At 34.6% G+C, this 22,888-nt stretch overlaps 3 protein-coding genes and 1 long non-coding RNA gene across 4 annotated transcripts in view; 2 read left to right on the top strand and 2 right to left on the bottom strand.

The window, feature by feature from the left end:
- The first annotated feature begins 379 nt into the window (after nt 1–379).
- LOC128246512 (uncharacterized) lies at nt 380–8,211 on the top strand. The gene is made up of 4 exons (XM_052964743.1): nt 380–675; nt 3,305–3,468; nt 4,044–4,195; nt 5,068–8,211. The coding sequence occupies exons 1-4, from the start codon at nt 469–471 to the stop codon at nt 5,601–5,603; spliced, it is 1,059 nt and encodes a 352-aa protein (XP_052820703.1). The 5' UTR covers nt 380–468; the 3' UTR covers nt 5,604–8,211.
- Nucleotides 8,212–11,985: 3,774 nt separating this feature from the next.
- Nucleotides 11,986–13,638, bottom strand: LOC128213264 (SLIT and NTRK-like protein 3). The gene has a single exon (XM_052918854.1). The coding sequence runs from the start codon at nt 13,631–13,633 to the stop codon at nt 12,557–12,559; it is 1,077 nt and encodes a 358-aa protein (XP_052774814.1). The 5' UTR covers nt 13,634–13,638; the 3' UTR covers nt 11,986–12,556.
- Nucleotides 13,639–15,751: 2,113 nt separating this feature from the next.
- On the bottom strand, nt 15,752–18,334 carry LOC128213251 (protein SPT2 homolog). Its single transcript, XM_052918827.1, has one exon. The coding sequence runs from the start codon at nt 18,209–18,211 to the stop codon at nt 16,445–16,447; it is 1,767 nt and encodes a 588-aa protein (XP_052774787.1). The 5' UTR covers nt 18,212–18,334; the 3' UTR covers nt 15,752–16,444.
- Nucleotides 18,335–22,062: 3,728 nt separating this feature from the next.
- LOC128213274 (uncharacterized) overlaps nt 22,063–22,888 on the top strand; it is a 28,549-nt gene continuing 27,723 nt past the window's right edge. Inside the window, exon 1 of the long non-coding RNA XR_008257705.1 lies at nt 22,063–22,077. This is a non-coding gene — a long non-coding RNA (uncharacterized LOC128213274). The remainder of the gene's footprint in view (nt 22,078–22,888) is intronic.

Below are 22,888 nucleotides of genomic sequence, written 5' to 3'. Positions count from 1 at the left end.
GGGGCTTTGCACGGGGCTTTGCACGAGGAATTGTCGAGAGCACCACATAATATAGAAACACTAACAAGAAGTATAAGACGCTGGTGTGTAGCTGCAATTGAGGCAAAGGGTTCCACACTTCAACAACGTTGACTTTGGGAAAAAAAAATTGACACCCATGTTAAATATGAAGTGTAAAATACTGGAATAAGTTGGTATTTTCTGTTTATATTGTTAATCAATATTGGATATTAAATATGTGGTCAATCAATTGTTTGTCTTACACCAGCCTGGGAACAATAACCAATCCTACTACATCCAGCACGACTTCAAATAAGACCTAAAGTGGATAAGTTTGACTTTGGGACGATTTGTCTAATAATAAATCTCCACCATTTTCCTTAGACAAACAAATAATCGTGCTGTTTTAAATCTTTTGTGTTTCCCCTCTTATTTTTAACAAATGTCACCGTTTATAAAATAGGAAATATGGTAAAACGTTGTGCGTGGGGACTGTGTAAGTCCGACAGTCGTTATCCCGAGCGGTTAGGTGAAGGAGTCGAGTTTCTTCCGTTTCCAAAACCTAAAAGAAATTTGAACAAGTGTCTACGATGGATTATGGCCTGCGGAAGACCACAAGACCAGCTGAATCCCGAATATGTTAATGGAAACTATCACTTATATGTTTGCACTAAGGTTACTATTCTTAAATTATAGATCATACTCAACATTTGACAGGAGTCTTCTTACTTTTTTCTGGCAAATCTATGGGTGATGCAGGCCTTTGCCGTAGTCAACCTAATGCTTGAGTTAATTGTAACCACGGCCCGCTATGTCCGGGGATATACCGGGGATAGCCAGGAAATAATGCCGTGTTTTTACCTTCCAGGGTGAATGCGGTGGTTTTGTCCTCACGCAAAAAAAACAACGGGGGATGGGCCTTACCTAGGCCAGGGTCCCTGGGGTGCGGGGGCATTTGGTGGGGATTTTACCAGCAGTTTGTAACATCAGGGCGGGGATTTTACCAAGAGTTGGCTAGACCGAAAGTCAAAGCCCCCTCTATTCCCTGGACCTTGGGGGGGGGGGGGGGGGGCGTGGTTACAATTGACTGGTGCATTATTGGCCGTCAACGAGTCTTTTGACGTTTTAATGACTATGGCAGTCTCGAGACACGGGTATATAAGAAATGTCAAAATAATACATAAAAGTATCCCTAAATGCTTATTATTATAGCTAGCCTTTGTCACTACCTCAATGGTGACCTTAAAGTTGTCGTTTTTTGTATATATGTGGCTTTACAAAGTTTAATTAAATTTAATGTGACACAAAGTAAACAATGATTAAATATTGTTCAAAATTGATCATTTGCTTTGGTGAGTTAGTCTGTGATAATTGATCAAGATTTTCAAAAATATTGCACCTTATAACGAAATATTCACATAACAAAGTATTTGGCCTCCTGTAATAAACGCTGAAGAATGACACTAACCAGGGATAATTTTAGAAAGCTACTTTTGCGATATTCTTGCATAAATATTGTCTAAATTACATTGAAAATACATAAATGTGACCGATTCTTTTGCTTGTTTTCAGTTTGTGCTTTTTTGCTTTTATTCTTTATCGTAAGTCAGAGTCGTTGCCGCCTATGACCCATCTTGTTGTTTATTAATTACGGTGTTGCTGTCGACTATGATCTGCCTGTGCCTTATCAAATTTGTCTATGCACATGTTTAAAAGCGTTTTTTTTTCTCATAATTTTTTTTACACTGGTTTCAATCTGCATTTAATAAGCGACTTTAATAGGGGAAGCGTTCTTAAAACCTCACAAAATTTTCATGTCAGAAAATGCTCTCCATTTCTTATTAAAAATCTTGCTGATATTAAAATATCTCACCAGTTTTGGGCAAATGAGAGAAATTCTCTCATTGAAAATCTTTAATAAAAGGGCTTGGTTCACGAAAGGTAAAAAATGGCCCCATCTGTAATGTGCTTGATTCCCGTGAATTTTGGTAGAACAACCAATGGCAGTTAAAGAATGAAATGTAATATGATGATTCTATCAACATTTTGGTTGCCATGGCAACATATCAATCAAGGGGTATTTTCCAGTTAAAATATATAAATGACAATACCCTGAACATGAATGATGATATATTTTACTTCTAAAGCATTATTGCAACATAAATAAAAAAAATTGTTATATACCTGATTTCTGTACTTAATTCAATTAAGAATTAGGATGTTACCATGGATACAATTGCAGTAAAATCATTCTTTATATATGTTAAATTAATCAAATATGTAATTTTATATTGATATTTTGCATTGATATATTATAAATTGTTACTTCAGATAAAGTGATAATATTTCATGTCATTTACAACATAGCTGTATGACTGGTGAGAAATGCCGCCACATTCAAAATCTAAAAAAACGGCACAAACACGGCACAAACACGGCACAAAAACGACCATTTTGGTAAAAGTATGGTTTCTTTAGGCTGAAATTATTAACGCAAAAACACAATATTTAAAAAAAATATATATATAGCAAGAACACATGATAATTATTCTTTGTAAAAACAGTGAAAATGATGCTGGGATGGGAAATTTACAATATGGTGAAAACCGGTGCCATTCATGTACTTTCGTGAACCAAGCCCTTTACCCTGACTCATTTGAAACTGGAAGTATGAACTTCCTGTCCATCAATTTTGGAAGTTTTTCACTGAAATATGTAAGTTTAAGGCTCCCAAATACAATATCTTTTTCCACTTTTTTTAACTACATGTTGTATATTCAAATATCAAATAATTTGCAACTTTCACATGCCAAATTCTCAGACTTGTAATTCAGTTCACTTAAACAGTCAATTGAAATTGTGACCATAAAACTAATATTGACACAGGGTTTTGATATTTTGAACTTCCAAGCTGTCATCTTTGGAAGTTTTCTTCAAAATTATGTAAGTTTTTCTACTTCTAAGGAATCAATTTTGGAAGTTTTAACCCATTTCTTAACCCATTTCTAGGGAGTAATATACTTCTAAACTTCCCTCAACTTCCCTGAGTAACAAAATGCAATCATTCTGTGACCATATAATATATATACTATTAAATGTAGATGTACATATTTAAAATTAAATTACAGTCACAGTTACACTAAAACAGATTTCATTGAAATTGAGCATTTGACAGCCTACAGTGGCTTTTCTTCTGTATTCAATCTACATGTAGCACTGCCAACATGATTTGAAATGGTGCACTAAAGATATCTTTGTTAAAAGATTATCTTCAAGTTTTTGAATGCCTCTGTTTTTACTGCAGCATTTTCCTGAGGGAAAGCCAACTGAGAAATTTCCAGACCCTTTGCCAGCCATAGCCACAGGATTTGTAAAGATAGCTCCTAAAAGACCACCACCAAAGCAGCGCAATGCAACACCGCCAGTACCTAAAGCCAAAAGAAAAGTTCTTCGTGACCAGGATCCTGGGTAAGTGAAATTTTGCTTGATAAATAGCAGAATATTTCCATCTAACACAGAAAGATATATATGAGAGAGCTCATTATAAAAAATGTAAGAAATTGAGATATAGCAGTCAAGAGCGTGAGAAGGTTAAAGACACTCCCTCCCAAATAAGCAGTACCACAATTGATACCAAAAAGGATGAATAAATATCGAAAAAAAATGGTTCTAATGAAGGATACCGTGTGTAATTTAAAAGAAAGTTGCAGAAAACACGGTATTTCTACCTTATGACACAATAGTTGATCACTGTAAAGCTTTAAGGAACCAGCAGTCATTTAATATTTGTGTGTTTTTAGCTATTAAATACATGGTTACAATCTTGTTAACTTGTTATCAGTAATTAATATTTTCCATAAATGCATTATTTAGTAAGTAGTTAAAGTTTTATCACTCAAAACTTATATTTGTTATACATGTGTTATGTATTTATTTTAAGTAAGAGTATCACTTTAAATTGAATAGTTATTATTTATAAGCCTTTAAATTTTGTGTTTATTATTTGAAAGATTTGTATGGAAACTGTTAATACCATTTTGCAGGAATGAGTCAAACGTGAATACAAGTCAGTGTCCAGCTTCAGATGACAGCACAAAGCCTGCTGGATCAGGACCTATGATGTTGCCAGTAAATCCGCCAAATCCTCAGTCTGTTGAAACCACCTCCAAGTCAAATAATGAAGAGAAACCAAAAGGTGAGTGTTTAATTTAAGTTAGAATTTTCATAATTTTAATTATAATAGTCACTTAAGAGTAATGTCCCTTGAATTGGCTAACCACTGTTTTACCAGGGTCCGCTCTCTTAATTTGACTCACAACCAGTTATCACCAAACTTGGTTTCCTAAAAGTAGGACGGGTGCATTTTGCGACAATTGGTGGCTTTGGCGCTATTGATTAAGAAATTAAATTGTTTATTTCAAAAAATTTCCAATGGCTATTAAGGTGTTTTCTCACAAAAGAAGATTAAGATATTGTTCTAAAAAATCTAATTTGTTCAATGTTGGTGTCTTTTAACAAACTTTATGAAATGTAAAGTTAATTATTGATGTTCATCTTTTTAATGAATGACACATATTCTATCAATCAACTCACTGGAGTGATTCTCACAGACTGACAGTTAGGACAACTTTTTTTTTTTTTTCGTGTTGAAAAGAACCAATCTTTGCATAAATATCTGGAAATCAGTGATATAAGACTGATCACAAAACATCAGATCGCAGTTTTTAATGATTACATTTGAAAATTGAAGTTTTGTTGCTAAAAGCCTTACTAAATTGCTTTACGAAAAGTGAGTTATTGGCATAAAACATCAATTTTCGCATGTTAATATAACAACTAAGATTTGATCCATTGTCTGCAGTTTTTTTACTGGTTGGCAATGCAAAAATGGCTCATTTTAAGACAAAAAATGAAGAAGTTGTCAAAATCTGTGAGAGTGCAGCTTTAATGGCATATAATGACAATCTTGCCAATGAGCTTGATTAGGATATATTGTAATAGCTTGTTTTATATATTGTTAATAAGTTTTAACTAACGTTGATACCATTTCTATACTTCTTATTGCAGACAATACACCATCTCTGGAATTCCAAGCTTTGACAGAAATTAACAAGAGATTACAACAGCAACTAGCGAAGCAAATTTTAATGAATGATGATCTCCGGAGAGAGAATGCCACTTTAAAGGGCGAGATCAAGAGTATGCAGAAATGTGTCCAGAGAGATAGACCACCTAGAAAACGACCATCTAGAGCTGGCAGTTCATCTCAAATTCAGACTTTGTCTCAAAATGGAAATTTGTCTCAAAATGAGTGTTCATCTCAAATTGGGAATTTGTCTGAGATTGGGAAGTTAAACACTTTATCTTCTATTGGAAATTCATCACAACTCAGAAATTTTGTTCAAATTAAGCACGAATCTCAAATTGAAAACTTGTCTCAGACTAAAAACTCAACTGAAATTGAGATTGTTAGGGGCAATTCTCACAGCTTTTTACATCCACTTTGCGAAGAAAATCCTTGTCAACCAAATTTGGAGATTTCAAATGGTTATGTCAAAGATTGGGAAAATAATATTATTGTCGTGAAGCAAGAGAAAGAATGATTGATTCATTTAATTTCATTGACCTTTATGTACATGTAAATTTTTTATGCCAAGGGCTTTCATTGATTAGATTTTAGAATCGGAAGTATTAACCTCAAAAACACTTATTTCGAAAGTATCTCACTCTGATGTGAGAAAGTTTGATTATCACAAGTTGTGTTATTATTATAATAAGGGTACATGCCTGTGCTATTCTGATTAAATTATACTGGTAATCATCTGTACAAACTCAGGGAATTAGGTTTTAGCTTGACTATTCGAAGAATAAGGAGAGCTATACTACTCACCCTGGCCTTGGCGTCAGCATCACACCTTGGTTAAGGTTTTGTGTGCAAGCACACATAGGTTAAAATCTTTATACAATGGTACTCAACCATCCGACCTGCTTAATTAACTGAGTTAGATAACTCTAGTTTGAATTATATTCAAATAATGGCCCCTTTTTTATTCAACATAGAAATTCTGGTTAAGGTTTTGCATGTCACCACATTTAAGTCAATATCTCAGCAGATATATATCATGTATTGTATTGAAACTTCACTCACAGGCTCCCAACCATTAAACCTTATTGAATCAAGTAAGATAACTCTATCTTTCATATTATATAATTTTTGCCCCTTTATTATGCGACTTAGAAATTCTGGTTACGGTCTTGCATGTTAGCACACATCTCAGTAACTACTTGATGTATTGCATTGAGTTAGGTTACAGTATTTTGCAAATAATGGCCCTTTATTATTAGACTCAGAAATTCTGGTTAAAATTTTGCATGTTACCACATTAATGTCAGCACATCATGTATTGCATTGGAACCTAATCTAACAGTGATCCATGCATGTTTCGCCAAATCTTTCCAATCCTTACACTGAAAAGAGGCGGAATTGTCGAGCGCGCTGTCTCTGTGACAGCTCTTGTTAAACTTGTGATTTTAAAGTTAAAATTTTAGACATCAGGTTAAAATATGTTTCACTTATATGCCTTCAGTTTGGAAGTTGTAAAAGTATTGAACTTTTATAGATTGCATTGTGAAAGTTTAAATGTCATATTTTGAAAGTTCATAACACATGGTTTGTGATATAATGATGTCACAAAAGCAAATAAACTCACAAATGTTTAAGGATAAAGCACCAGTAATTGTGCAATCCTGAACATTTACACTTTTCAAAAAATCTAAAATAGTTGTTTTGAGTGTTATATTAAAAAATACATTTTTTTTTTTTTTTTTTTTTTTTTTATTCAATTGCGAAAATTGATTTGCTCATGTTGATTCATAAAGTTTCTATTCTAGGAACTTTTAGGATGCAGTTATATATTATCCCCAGTCGAACAGAAGGCTTTAGGATCGGGAAATTGTTTAAGTGTTGTTTGTCCATCCGTCTTTCCGCTATTATGTCCATCTATCACAGTTTTTCTTGGAACTTTTTCTTGGTAGGGATTGATCAGAATGTTCCACTTGATGATACATGTATCTTGACCGCTAGTAAAAGTGGATCACATGGGGTCAAAAACTAGGTCACTAGGTCATATATTTGAACACACTCTTAGAGACATGATATTTGATCCAATATTCATTAAACTTAAGTAGGATGTTTTCTTTGATTTAATACTTGAACACTAGGTCATGTGGTGTCAAAAAATACGATACTAGGTCAATTTTTAGAAATTCCTTGTGAACACTTGAAGGCCTAGTTTAAGGAATGTGTGGCATGATAATCCCCTGCTCTGCATATCCTGCTAATTGCACTGGTGTCACAGTAGGGGCCAATTTCCTTTGTATTTGTTTATTGGCTCAGGGTCATTTAGGGTCCATTTTTATAATCAAACTTCCAAAACTGCACAGCAGGTTACTCAGATTGGCGATCTGATAAGACAATTAGGCAATAAGATTTAGATCAATTAACAGAGGTTGTGTACAAATACACGTTTTTTGTTTTGTTTTTTGTGGGAGGGGGTCACTTATAGACGGCTTAAACGAGGCCTTTAAGAGGCTATATTCTAGTTGGAATATGTCTCGTCCAACCTTTTGGATTTTATCAGTGTTTGTCTGGCTGAAATATTGGACAACTATGTCACAAGGTTAAATTAAAGAAAACACTAAGGTAATATTTATGGTCAATTTTTAGCCATGATGTTATCCCCTGCTCAACTGAAGGTTTTGGGGGGGGGGGAATTGTCTGACCATTTGCCAGTTTCATCTTTACAATTTTTTGGCTGTCCATATCCATTTTTTTGTATTAAGTGGTTCATTTAAGTTCATGGGAAACTAGTACAAATGCTACTCTACTAACAACACACTTTCATTTCTAATGTTTGCAAACAAACTCAAATTCATATCCAACTTTCATATTAGTATGTCTCTCTGCAGCTCTATGACATGTTTCGATAAGAATATTTCATCAACTTTTTATTTCCGTTCCATGTACTTTGCCTTATCAGACAGGGGATATCAATTCAACGAATTACAACCTCAACTATAATGAACCATTGGTTTATCCAATGACTCAAAAGATAAATATGTTCATGTATATTTTTGGAAAATGTTATCATCAGTACTCGAGATGTTCAATATGTTAAGACTATTAAACCTATTAAATATCCGAAAATTGTAGTTGCCTTTATACATAATACACTAAAAAACATAACTTTGTGCAAAAAAACACATTGCATTTGGATTTAAATGTATAAAGGTTACAATAAAAATACATAAATTTTAAGTTAATTACATATTATAATAATTAATTATATCTTTCATTAATATTATTTCAGACACATCTATAGGCATGTTAATTAATGTATGCTGCATTCTGCCCTCCAACAAAAAATGTTTCAGTTTCACAATTTTCTTATTTTTTCCCATTGACTCGAATTGAGTGACATTTCGATGTTTTGTTTTTTGCATGTGTTTTTGCTCTAGTGACCAAAGGCCAAAAGAGCGTATGTAATGGTGTTGTGCCCGTTGTCGATTCGTCCATAAACAATTACTTATAAGCACGATCAAGTCTTCTGTTTTGATTGTACCTCAGTAGTTAGAAATCCTTGACAGCTCGGTTCCTTTCATAAACCAGCCAGAGCCGTCCATGCATGACTGGACTATGACTCCGAGTTAAATTTGTCAAAAATGTTATAATACAGCTTGTGAACACAAAAGAGCCTATATTTCTTATCCGCTCGTCACCAAACTTAGACAGTAGTGAAGTATTGATGAGACCCCGGTTCCAAAACCAGCCATATCTGCCGATGCATAATTGGGTTATTGCCCTTGAAAGTGACTAAATTGCTATGATTGAGGAGCCATTTGTTATCCGATGTTATACAGTAGTTAATAATAGATATTGACTTATCACGGTTCCTTTCGAAAACCAGCCAGAGCCACCCATGCATGACTGGTTTATGCCCTTTGGAATTGACAGAATTGCTGTGATTGAGCTTGTAAAGAGAATAGTGCCTACATTTTTTATTTGATCTTCACCAAACTTGGACAGTGGTAAGATATCCATGAGGTTTCGGTTCCTTTTAAAAAAATGCCAGATCCGCCAATGCATCACTGGATTATAGTTCTTGATTTTTTTTCAACATTCATGTAATTAATTGAGCCTCTATATTCACATTGCACGTTATATGTACATGTGCTACAGGACTCTAATGGCGGTGCCATTGTACTTACATGTACATGGAATGTTCATAATGAACTATAATTTATGCTCTGGAAATCAACTTATTTAATAAGCCATACCAGTAGAGCATTATAAGACCCTGATATATACATGAACATATAGTAGAGCCTCCAGTTTATATATATGTATATATCATAATACATATACATATACACATGCATGGTTATGCACTGTTTGCCTGACTAGTCCTCTCTTAACATAATGACGCACACCCTTTTAAATTGCACTGCACATATTGTATGGCTTTGCAAAAAGAAAACTTAATTTGGACCATTCAATCAAAATCGTAGGGGCGATTTCATACCTAGGAGAGATCTTGAACAGTAGTACTGTTCTGCTTTTAATCCTTTATAAATTTAAAATTTCTTCCAGGATTCTTCATAAAGCGACCCGGCTCCTGTTGCTGAAGTGATGCACGATACTCTCAGGAATATATACACACATTGCAAAAGTATGCAAATGAGTCTTTGTGATGTTCCGTGTTATGTCTAATTAGAACATTAAGTAACAGACCCTTGTGTATGTAAAGGGGTAAGTCAGACCCGAGACGAGATTTGTATAATAGGTTTATTCTGTACAACAGTTTAACATCAACTAACTATGGTTCTTGAAATACATGCATATAGTGCAGTGCAAGCTATTCGCTGACGACTAGCTGGTAGGCGGAGCTTATCATATCCTGCAGAGCATATCAGAGACCACTAAATCTCTCCTTTTTTTCAGACATGCCCTTCCCAAACGAAAAGTTTGTTTTTTTTACCAAAACTCACTTAAACCCACTTATAAGCATTTTTTTCTGGATTTCTTCATAAAATGTGTGTTAAAAGCGGGGTTTTTGGTGGGCAAGTTTTAAGTGTTTTTTTTTTCACAGCAAATGTGAGTTTTATGCACAAAAAGAAGGCTAAAGTGGGTCTTTTTCTTCAAAAGTGAGCAAAAAGTGAGTCGTTTACGTTTGAAGTGAGCAAAAAGCGTGTCTTTTACACTAGAAGTGAGTCTTTATTTATCTGAAGCTTGTCTTTATAGTCTAAAAGTGAGTTTTTGAGTCAGGATGTTATGCATAATATAAGATTATAAATTCAAAAGTTAAATTCATAAAATGCATACAAAATACATGTTCATTAAAAACTAAAGCATGTACTATACAACTTAAATACATGTTTGCAATTACCGACTGATGTTAGTGTACGTGTATACACATGTAGGCGTATGCTTTATAAATACATGTATATCTAAACGTCTCGGGAAAAGATAACATGCTTGCTGTGTGTATAGGATTTCAAAAAGTAATATTAATTACACTAAAAGATAATAACAATGATAATTAATATGTAATGTAAATATTTAAATAATAATATTAATAGGAAATGGGAATGTTTAATGAAAAATATCAAAAAATCACTGTGTGGGAACGGACACCGGATATAGCTAAAAATGATAAATCGTGTGTTTGATTTTGACAAATGGAAAGTTTCCATCATTTTTTTTGTATTTTATGGTTATATATTTATCAAAAACTTGATCCTGTGCAATATAGGACAGTGATGAAAATGTGTCTCCTCTTTTGAATGATGGCCCAATTCTTGCCGAAAGTTGCATGATCGCTCACAAATGTTCATTAATGTTGTACGATTTCAAACATAAATCAACAAATTTAAAATAAGAATAAAAACTGAATCCAACGATTTCATTGTAATTACATTATCTAGTAATGTGTAAGATATCAATACGATATGTTTTGTTGTTACGAAGCTATTCATACTTTTTGATGCCCTGGCTGTGTACTGGGGATAGGTGAACCAAATAAATAACTGCACAGGGGATAGCTATCAAGTGGACTGAGGATAGTTACGATGTACTTAGAATAACGAGACTGTGATAATGATTACGGTCATTTACCTATACGCAAGCTCGAGGGAAATTGTTCGATGTTGTCCATATCGAGGGATGAGAGCAAAACAAAGTTGTTGATTTTTTGTATCTGTATGTACTTAAAACTGTTTCATTCATATAGATTAGTTAACCATGATTTGTTTTTCATAAGCATCAACATTCGAGTCGCAAATATCTAAATATTTGAAATACGCCGGTAATCTGATTTATTGAGGAACACAAAACATATGGCCGTAGAATTTATGTAGTTTTTGCTAATCATATATATAGTATTGCTTTGTAAATCAAGCAGGTACGTTTTTGCACACAGAAAGTCATCAGTAGGGAATGAGATATTGTGATCAAATTTGGAACGCGTGAAGCTTTTTTCTAAGCTTGGGTCGATGTTGATATTACTTAGAACAGAATAATGGTCTCTGCTCGTTTACTTCATTGAGAAAGTATGTAATGTGACCAACCCTGATATTTAAGCAGCTTGCATATATACGTTCATTTAGGAGAGCATTAACATTTAGAGTTAACTCATTGTTAACTTAAATTTGCTCAATAATTTCTTATCAAGTTGTACTCTCACTTTTAGCAGATTGTATAAAAATTCGAAAATTGACATACATGTATATTGAATATTCAACGGTGTTACTATCAATTTTGTCCCATTTTACATGTTTTGACCAGGACATATTTCTCAACTTTCAAACTATCCTCAGTACATAATACGGCTATCCCCAGTACAGTACTGTGAATATTTCTAAAGGCATATCTTTAACAGTTTAAAAGTTACATTACCAGTTCTTACAATAAAAATAGTTGAGCCTATGCTTGTGAAATCCTTCGATTCAGGTTTTTTATTTATTCGATATATTTCCTAAAAATAACAACACTTGTACAAATTCTGTAAGTTTTGAGGTGATCATCTCAGATTTGAAGAAACATTTTTCGAGGTCCGCTAAATTGTAAGCACTTTAAAGTACACCATAGGCCAAATTTAGCATTCAGCTATTAGTTCAAACACTTGTTTCATTTGTGGATACGGTAGGTAAGCGTTTACACTGCAAGATCTTACCTCTGGTAAAGAAAAACAACTGCATAATTGTCTGTTTACTTATCACTTTTTGAGCTATATCCGGTGTCCGTTCTCACACAGTGAAAATAGCCTGATTTAAATTCTTTATGACATTCGGATAGCACAAGTTTATACAATACATGCATTAAATCCTACTATTCAACTGCATGCAGCTTTCTGAACAGTAAGTGAATCATATTACAGTTAACTTTTAAGAGCATGCATGAACGTACATCGAGTTACAATTTACGACAGTACAGTACTGCGATGACAATGATAATAGTTTTTAGTACTGCTTTTAAAACTCAGTTAAGGGTGTTCCGTTTTCATAAATTGTACAGAGTCATAATAAGCATGGTTATTTGAGTGAATATGATGCCCGTCACAACTCGGCTGCCCCTGTTACTGTACGCTTCGATCTGTTGGCATAGTAACTCTTCGGGTTTCAGGTCTAAAATGCGTTTTCCTATGTACGAGGAACGGTAACTGTCTCTGCCGCAAAACATCTCATTTTTGTTCACTGGGCTTTTAGTTGTGTTAAGCCATTCCCAGGTGGCTATTAATTCACAGTCGCAGCGGTATGGGTTATTGTCCAACTTGACTTCTTGAAGTTTGTCATAGGCCTGATGGAGAATATCAACTGCTTGCATAAACTCAGGACTTAACAACCTGATGTTGTTGTAAGATAAGTCAAGTCTTTCCAAGTGTTTGAAACAGTCAACTTTGTTCGGCATAGACTGTTCCATGAAATAGTTGTGCGACAGATTCAACAGTTTAAGGGAAGTAAGCTGACACAGGGAGGTGGAACTTTTCCTTGACAACACAATGAACTCATTGTATGAAAGATTCAGATCCTCTAACTCTGTCAAATCAGTGTCATGAAAGATATGTGCCAGCTTGTTAAAAAATATTGAGCCATCTTCGAACGCGTTACTTAAATCCAGATGCTTCAAATGAGGCATTGAAGTGAAGTAACCTACTTCGCTGTCACTTCTATCAATTTCCCACTGGTTGTTGCTTAAAATCAATGTTTGTAAATTCGGAATACAGTGAAAGGTCTTCCCATGGATTGTCTTTATATTGTCGTTCGACAGTTCAACATACGCCATGTTGTAAAGCACCAAATCAGGGTCGTCGTGACAGGATCCGAATAAATTGTTCTGCAACGCACTAAAATTGGAATGAGTAATAGTTATTCGTTCACAGTGATCATCTATATCCAGGTACAGGTTAATTATATTATTTCCGCGTAATTGTGATTCACCGTGGCATTCAACAACCTTCGTCGTACAGATACAATTTTGAAATCCACCTTTACATGTCGTATTCTCTCCGTGTGAATATTTAAACAAAGTAAAAACAAACATGAGCTTAACAAGCTGTTTCAACTTCCTAGCCGCCATTTTGATTTTTTTTTTGTATATATAAATATCTTGTTAAGCAATTTGTGTTACGCTTGAATTAACGTGAACACAAACTCGTACACACCGGCATAGAATAAAGTTTATCAACGAACAGGTATTTGTATTTTACCGAAATAGCAAATATAACTCTCAAGTTTCCCCACAAACAAGCCAATTTATAGCATGTTTTTCCGCATATATATATTTTTTATATGTACACAAGAAATTGCATGCTATTTCCATCTGTAAGTCTGTATTTCATTAATGGCTGAATGTTTTTTTAATTTTACACAAATCTTCGCAGGCATCATTCTAATCTAATTTTACAGTGATCAATGCATGTTTCGCCAAAACCTTTCAATCCTTAATTACATTGTAAGCACCTTTAAGTCATTATCTCAGTAAATACTTAATTTATTGCATTGCAACTTTTGATATGCATTTCCAACTGTCTACGCGACTAAATTAATGAAGTTTGATAACACTTATTTGAATGTAATGCAATCAATGGGCCTTTATTATTTGACTTAGAAATTCTGGTTAAGGCCAGTTTCGGAAACCAGCGAGATCCACAAATCCATGACTTGATTAAAGTCCTTGAATTTGTCAAAATTGCTATAATTAAGCTTGTGATCAGAATAGATCCTCCATTTATTACCTGATGGTTACTGAACTTATACAGTAGTAAGATATTAGCTCGATCACGGTTGCTTTCGAAACCAAGTCAAATCGGCCCGTTCATGACTGGATTATGGCCCGTTAACTTGCCAAAATTGCTATAATACGGTTTGTGAACTCAATACAGCCTCCATTTCCATATCCAATCTTCAATAAATTCAGACAGTAGTTCAATATTGATGATACCTCGTTTTCTTTCGAAAATCATATTCGCCCATGCATGACTGTTTTCTTGGCCCTTGAAATGGTCAAAATTGCTATAATTGAGGTTATGAACACAATAGAGCCTTCGATTATTCTCCGATGTATACTAACTTATACAGTAGTCAATATTGACTTTATCACGGTTCCTTTGGAAAACCAACCAGAGCCGCCAATGAATGACTGGGTTATGATCCCTTGAAATTGACAAAATTGCTCTGCTATAATTCAGCGTGTGAACAGAAAAGAGCCTCAAGTTTTTTGAACTTCACAAAGCTTGGACAGTAGTTGAATATCCACCAGGCCTTGGTTCCTTTTGAAAACCAGCCAGATCCGCCCGTTCATGACTGGATTATGGCCCTGATGTTTGCCACATTTCTGTAATTAATAGAGCCTTCATATTCATATTCATGTTATATGTTACAAGACGGCATTGGCGGCTCCCAGTTACTTACGCGAGATGTTCGAAGTGAAATATCAGTAGGTTGCTTACTTTCCATACGTACATGCTCTGGATAGAAATGACCAAAACAAGCAGTGTCAGTAGAGCATAGAACCTCGTTGGCCTCTTTTCAATGTTGTTTGGGTTTGGTCCATAACCGTGCTTATTGTAAGAGGAACCCCCTAACTACCTGACAAGGCAAATATTATACACAAACCTATCGAGTTGTTATAAAAAATCGAACTCGGTCGTACACCTATAGAGAATTGTGGCTCTATGGTTTTAAAAGTATTGCGCATATTGTACTTTGATATATTTTAGTTGTATTCTGCAACTCTATATAGATCTCAATTCTAAGTCATGTTAAATATTTTGTGTTTGCATGTCGGCAAAAGTTGGAAAATTAGTGTACGTTCATAAGAAAGACATCCGTACTAAAGGCCAAACTATTTTGTTTCTATGATTGTAATCCTAGTTTTTATGAACTAATCTATCCACTGAAAGATAGTTTTTCTATAACAACAACATCTACTGCATGCATAAATCATTTATATGTTACATAATATATAAACGTAACACAGAACATTTAAAAAAGTAATGCGCATATCGTTTCTTATAAATATAGACTTAGATGAGACATAAATACGATTTCAAAACTAACGTTCTTTTTTATTACCATGACAACGCAAATTGCAACATCACTATCATCGAATTTGCAGCAAATAACAAAAGATGTATACACAAGGAAATTGCAAAAACAGTTCTGCTATATGTTTGTATTGCCAATATCCATTAGACATTGTTTCGAGGTTAAAGTTTGCCTGTATATATTGCACATCATTCTGTTTAAAAAAAAATGCGTCCGAAATCACGGAATCAAATCAATCAGTTGCAGAAAAGTGTTCATGTACGAGGTTATTGAAATTTGACTACTATGTAAGCTGCGTTAATGTATACGCCAAACGTACATCAGATGTAACGCTATCAATGTTTATATGGGAAACTACAGAAACAAGCTCAGTAGCCGAAATTTTTAAACGTAAACCCCGTTTAATGGCACAGGGTAAACGCCAAAGACATTGCACAAACAGCAGCATAAAACTCTACAAACAACATTATAAATACATACTATATAAAATAGGGGTGTTTTTAAGTTGTTAAGTTCCGCCTTAGAACTCTCAGTAATCAAAGCACCTGTCTTTCACATTCTGATCGTCCATTGAAAACATATCGTCGAAAGATTCAGCTTCCAGATGCATCTCTTCTGACTGTTAACATTGCGCGCGTTTTCTTTCTTTTGCATTTTCTGCAAATTCATCGAGCATTTCCTTCTTGCTTTTCTTTGAACGCTTTCCTCGCTTCTTTTTTGATCCACTTTTGTAAACCCTTTCACATCCATAAGTGTCTACATCATTGTTAGCGTAACAATTCCAACTTTCGACACACAACCTGACTGCCTTTAATTACATTGATTTACACCTAATAGATGGCTAACAACGACTTCTGCCAACCACTTTGACTGTCTTTGGTTTCATTAATGTACCTCCATGAGAGGGCTTACTTCCACTTCCGCCACCCACTTGGACCGTCTTTGGTTTCATCGATGTGCGACCATTAGATGGCTTACTAACACTTCCGCCAGACACTTTGACTGTCTTTGGTTTCATTGATGAACATCCATTAGATGGCTTACTACCACTTCCACCACCCACTTTGACTGCCTTGGTTTTCATTGATGTAGACCCATTAGATTGCTTACTTCCACTTCCGCCACCCACTTTGACCGTCTTCAGTTTAATTGATGTAGAACTATTAGATGGCTTACTTCCACTTCCGCCACCCACTTTGACCGTCTTCAGTTTAATTGATGTAGAACTATTAGATGGCTTACTTCCACTTCCGCCAGACACTTTGACTGCCTTGGTTTTCATTGATGTAGACCCATTAGAGGGCTTACTTCCACTTCCGCCACCCACTTTGACCATCTTCAGTTTAATTGATGTAGAACTATTAGATGGCTTACTTCCACTTCCGCCAGACACTTTGACCGTCTTCGGTTTAATTGATGTAGAACAATTTGGTGGCTTACTTCCACTTCCGCCAGCGACTTTGACTGCCTTTAGTTTCACTAATGTATACCCATTAGATGGCTTACTACCACTTCCGCCAGCAACTTTGACTGTATTTGGTTTTATAGATGTGCACCCATTAGATGGCTTACCAACACTTCCGACAGCGACTTTGGCTGTCTTTGGTTTCAATGATGTACACCCATTAGATGGGTTACTTCCACTTCCGCCAGCGACTTTGACTGTATTTGTTTTCATTGATGTAGATCCATTAGATGGCTTACTACCACTTCCGTCAGCGACTTTGACCGTCTTTGGTTTCACTAATGTACACCCATTAGATGGCTTACTACCACTTCCGACAGCGACTTTGACTGCCTTTGGTTTCATCGATGTGCACCCATTAGATGGCCTACTCCAACTTCCGCCAGCGACTTTGACTGTCTTTGGTTTCATCGATGTGCACCCATTAGATGGCTTACTACCACTTCCGCCACGCACTTTGACTGTATTTGGTTTCATTGATGTAGATCCATTAGATGGCTTACTGCAACTTCCGCCAGCGACTTTGACTGCAATTGGTTTCATTGATGTAGACCCATTAGATGGCTTACTACTACTTCCGCCACCCACTTTGACTTTCTTTGGTTTCATTGATATACAGAGTGACGAGTCTGTGTCATTTGCTTGTTTTCTTTTACAGGCAGGTTGAGATGTTTTCTTGCAAGTTGAGACTACTGGTATCGTTTTGTCCCCGGAAAATTGCTGTAATGATTTCCCGGCTTTCTTTGATATGCTTGTTTTGGTTTGTTTCATTGGAACTTGCGGTACCATTGTGTACGTTTTTCCTCCTGGGTCACCACTATTTTTTATGACTATACTTGTTCCACCCATTTCATTGGTCATTTTCCCTGACCAAATCTTTTTTATAACTTTTACTCGTATTTCTTTCAATTTACCAATAAGTTCAAGCTGTTGGAACACCCAAAGTCTACGATTGTCACTCGTGTACCATACCTTGTCAATCTCTGATACTTCAATTGGCTTTACAGCTGTCGCTAAACAACGTCCGGCGTTGATATCATCCACTAGCTCTTTAATCAACGCCCCATTTTTAAACGTATTTGAAATAGTACACTGAGAGAAGTGAATTTGTGACGGTCGTAACAAAATTCCACAAGACCCCATTTTGTTAAATGCTTAGTATTATTTCTTGATATTCGGTTTTCCGCAACACTATTCAGATAAATATCCTTTATATGAACACTACCGTTAGTTATGAAATGTTCTCTAAATGTTTGACGCTCTGTGCATGAACGTGCAATGGAATATGACCAAAGATGGGAATTTGTTTGCATTATATCTGGTAAAATGCGTAATTTCCGAAAACATTTTAGAGAATGATATCATAAAGTTTACTTGCGTTTAACATTTTGTACTGTAGTATTGGTTAACATAAATAGCTATGAATGATAATCGGTGTGGAAAACCAGGTCATGTTTATTTGTTAAAAATAGATTAAAAGATATGAAGCCGGAAATGCTAAAAATAACTTGATGAGTTTCGACACTTTATGTCTGTGCTACATACTTGAAGTTGAAGTAGGTTATATATCCATTTTATAGTGTATCGATACTATTGAACATTTATAAATTTATGTGAATAATTTAGACAACTAGGAAATGCACTCAAATTTCTGCATAAGTCAGTTTATATAACAATCGATGCCATATGGCAATATGCAAATCATTGTTTTATGAAAAGCATTTGAAAGTTGGTGGACTGAATAACAACATAAACATTTACATTCATATGTTGTTTTGTTGAGAACGTCTGAAAATTAAAGACTAATGAAGGTAAGAAAAATGGTTTCATAATTCTAGGTAGAAATCAGAGATATGAAATAGGCGATATTAAGTATTTGTATTTTTTGGAAATTGACCATCCCAACGTTGATCACTTTTGTGTATTTATTTCCTCAGACTTGTCGGTCTACGTGACTTGGTACAGTTGTATATTTTTTCCTCGGTCGCTTTTCACTCTGTGCATTCGCGACTTAACTATGATTGTCAGGTCATGAACCAGAATTTAAAATAGATGTGAAGCCAGCTATCAAATCGAATTGACAACTATTCAGTACACAGTTAAAATGAGTATGTGACACTATTCAAATAAAACTTAAGCATTTACGTTTCTTCCTTAAATATGCTCTTTATAATATACAACAATAATGCAAATTCAGTACCAAAATGTGCATTATTATATTGATCAGTATAAATAACAAACTTAACGAGCTCCTCCCAATAAAGTTCTGTTCCTTTTTTTGAACGAGAAGCACATACATATGTTTTGGTGCTTTTCCATTTTTTTAACCAGCTCCTCCCAATAAAGTTCTGTTCTTTTTTTTGAACGAAAAACACATACTAATGTTTTGGTGCTTTTCCATTTTTTTATACAAACACCAATCCTTTTCATAAGCTTTTTACACATTCATAAAGCCACGACAATTTACCATCGCTCGATACTCATAACTTTCGCGCCAAAATACCACGTGACTACGCCCGCTCCATTTTTTGTAGATCGCCAAAATGAACTCTTACATATACTTGGTGTTTAATTGAATGAAAGTTTGAAATTTGAATTAGATTGCACCGCATAAACAAATGCGAAAAAAAATATCGAAGCATATATGTTTGGCGCCTCACTAGAATGAGGCGTCGTATGAAACGATTGGCTGGGATTGCATATGGGAAGCCGGGTTATTTATAAAAAAAATCGTTCAATTGATCATATATCGTGTTTGTCAAAGTTTTATGTACTTCCTGAGCACACTGAAAGATACATACAAACAAGTCGATAAACAATTTTAACAGCTTGTCCCTGTGTTGTGAATTTTCTTTAGAACATGACGGCAATCTTTTTATTTATTTATAAATCGAAAGCTTAGCAGACAACGTTTCGTGTGTCTAGCGTAACGACTTAGCAGTTCATAACCCTTGAAATATGATTTAAAGCCCTAACATTTGATTTTTGCCCATAGTTATGCCAACAACAGACATAATGCGAATAAAATGTATAAATAGTTTAAGCCAAGACTTAAATCGATGATAAACAGATTAATGTATTGCCATAGTGCATCATTCCGTTCAACGTACTTTTCGTGTTTTAGCGTAAATATTTGTTGCATGTAACCCTGGGTAATTGAGGTTATGTTTTTCCCTGTGCAACATATGCATAGGATACTTGTTTGTTTCAGTGTTTGATCGTAATTTATTTCAATGAATGAGCACCAAGAACTATAATTCATGAGTGGCGTAGCTACGAGTTAAATATTCAGTTTTGGTGTTGACGAGGTGAGTTATGTTGTGATCTTTTTTATATGCCTAAAAGAAGTGTTTCAAGACATTTAACTGCATTTAAATTGAAAAAAAACGCGCCAAACTCTGGGCGCACAAAGCGTCATTTTGGAAGTAACGTCGTTGATCTTGTATCATCTGTGCGAAATGATGTTTGATTAGATAACAGTAAAGCCAATATTTTCAAAACAGTGAAAATATCAATTTGATATGATCACTGTTTGAAACAGTGAAATATCATTTTGATTTCACTGATAAATCTTTAAAAACCACCGAAAAGTATAATATAAATAATGATACTGTTAAAAACTGTTTAATAATTATGCAACTGTAATAGTACTTATTTTAAACTGATCAAATGAAAGATAACAAACAACTTCAGATTATTGTTATATTTATATATATTTATCACATCGTTCTACCAATCATATAAACACCACTATAAATTCTTTGGGCTCTGTCATGCTTTGCATAATTGGTCTTTCTCGTTCAGTTCTGATATGGTCGGTTTCTGACCTAGCCGCTAGTTAAATAATGGTACCTATTGCCTTCCTGTCAGTCGCTCGGCATATATGAAGCGGGAGTAAAAATGTTCATCAATCAAGGTGTCTCAGGAGTCAAGCAGCCCTTAATTGAGAGGGATGTCACTATAATAAACAAACACTTAACTTTACTTACATCGTTCAACGGTTATATTTTCGGTTGTCCTCGCCGTTATATACAATAGGGTTATTAGTACTGCGTTTTGATCCAGGAGGTTGTATTCGACTCGAGTGGATTTTTGCAGATTCGGATTTCACGAGGCACGAATCCACGAGAGTCGAATACGACATTCCGGATGAAAACGCAGTACTAATAACCCTTTTATTATATACATTACTGGTCAGATCACTTTAAAGCCATATATATGTTTTCATAATAAATGTCATTTAACAACGCATTATTTTGTTTATGACGTCATTTTAACATCGCGCAACGATACTTGTTATGACGTGACGTCACAGGAGTGGAATACCTTATTTTTCGATATGCATTGCGTGTGGGTATATGATGGGTATATAATAAATGCTATTATTTAAGGCATGAACTACGTGATTGATGTCATTATCGGGATATAAACGCAGTTGGGCTGGTTAAAGTTTGTGGAGTCCGAAAGAATAACTACACACGCTACAAAATATGAAAATGAGACTGTTTTTATAGAATATTAAATTTCCATTCAAAATGTTTTCGGATTGGCTTGTCTTTTTGCGGTGTTGGTGAGCGTTGTTAAATAAAAAAATGCTAAGTGTTAAACAACTTCATTACCTCTAGAAATCTCGTGCCTACATACTTTTCATGGAACATAAATAGCTATGAATGATAATCTGTGTGGAAAACCAGGTCATGTTTATTTGTTAAAAATAGATTACAAGATATGAAGCCAGAAATGTTAAAAATATCTTGATGGGTTTCAACACTTTATGTTTTGTGCTATATACTTTTATAAATTTATGTGAGTGATTCAGACAACTAGGAAATGCACTTAAATTTCTGCTTAAGTCAGTTTATATAACAACTGATGTCATATGACATTGCAAATATACATTCATTGTTTTATGAACAGCATTTTAAAGTTGGTGGACTTAATTACAACATAAACAAAAACATTCATATGTTGTTTTGTCGAGAACGTCTGAAAATAAAAGAATAAAAAAGGTAAGGAAAATGGTTTCATAGTACTGGGTAGAAATCAGTGATAAGAAATAGGCGATATTAAGTATTTTAATTTTTTTGAAATTGACTATCCCAACGTTTGCCAGCTTTGTGTATCTGCTTCCGCAGACTTGTGGGTTTACGTGACTTGGTACAGTCGTCAATTTTTAATAGATCGCTCTTCCCTCTCTGCGTTCGCGAGTTATCATTGATTGACAGGTCATGAACCAGAATTTAAAATAGATGTAAAGTCAGCTATCAAATCGTATTGGCAACTATTCAGTACACAGTTAAAATGTTTATGTGACACTATTTAAATAATTATTAAGCATTTACGTTTCTTCTTTTAATATGCTCTTTATAATTTACAACAAATCAAGCAAATTCAGTACCAAAATGTGCATTTATATGTTGGTCAGTAAGAATAACAAAGTAAAAGAGCTCGTTACAGTAAAGTTTTGTACTTTGCAAATATACCTAGGTAATTCTAATAATCTATAAATCAACTATTTGTTGATTTTTGAACGAGAAGCACATACAAATGTTTTGGTGCTTTCATTTTTTATACAAGCATCAATCATGTTCATTTGCACTTTAACACATTAAAAAAGTCACGACAATTTACCATCGCTCGACACTCATTTAATGAAACTAACGTTCGCGACAAAATACCACGTGACTACGCTCGCTCAATTTTCTGTAGATCGCCAAAAATGAACTGTAACATATATTTGGCGTTTAATTGAATGAACGTTGAAATTTGAACTAGATTACACCGCGTAGATTAATGCGAAAAAATATTTAAGCATATTTG

Source organism: Mya arenaria, chromosome 2 (genome assembly GCF_026914265.1).
Source record: "Mya arenaria isolate MELC-2E11 chromosome 2, ASM2691426v1".
In the NCBI taxonomy this organism is placed as follows: Eukaryota; Metazoa; Mollusca; class Bivalvia; order Myida; family Myidae; genus Mya; species Mya arenaria.
This window is presented reverse-complemented; position numbering and strand designations above follow the sequence as displayed.

What these genes read in the sequence shown, in the direction of transcription:
- LOC128246512 (XM_052964743.1), top strand. Translation starts at nt 469, where the DNA reads ATGGTAAAACGTTGTGCGTGGGGACTGTGTAAGTCCGACAGTCGTTAT. An exon ending in ACTTATATGTTTGCACTAAG is followed by an intron (nt 676 to 3,304) that starts GTTACTATTCTT and finishes TTTTTACTGCAG; the next exon opens with CATTTTCCTGAGGGAAAGCC. An exon ending in TAATGAAGAGAAACCAAAAG is followed by an intron (nt 4,196 to 5,067) that starts GTGAGTGTTTAA and finishes TTCTTATTGCAG; the next exon opens with ACAATACACCATCTCTGGAA.
- LOC128213264 (XM_052918854.1), bottom strand. Translation starts at nt 13,633, where the DNA reads ATGGCGGCTAGGAAGTTGAAACAGCTTGTTAAGCTCATGTTTGTTTTT.
- LOC128213251 (XM_052918827.1), bottom strand. Translation starts at nt 18,211, where the DNA reads ATGGGGTCTTGTGGAATTTTGTTACGACCGTCACAAATTCACTTCTCT.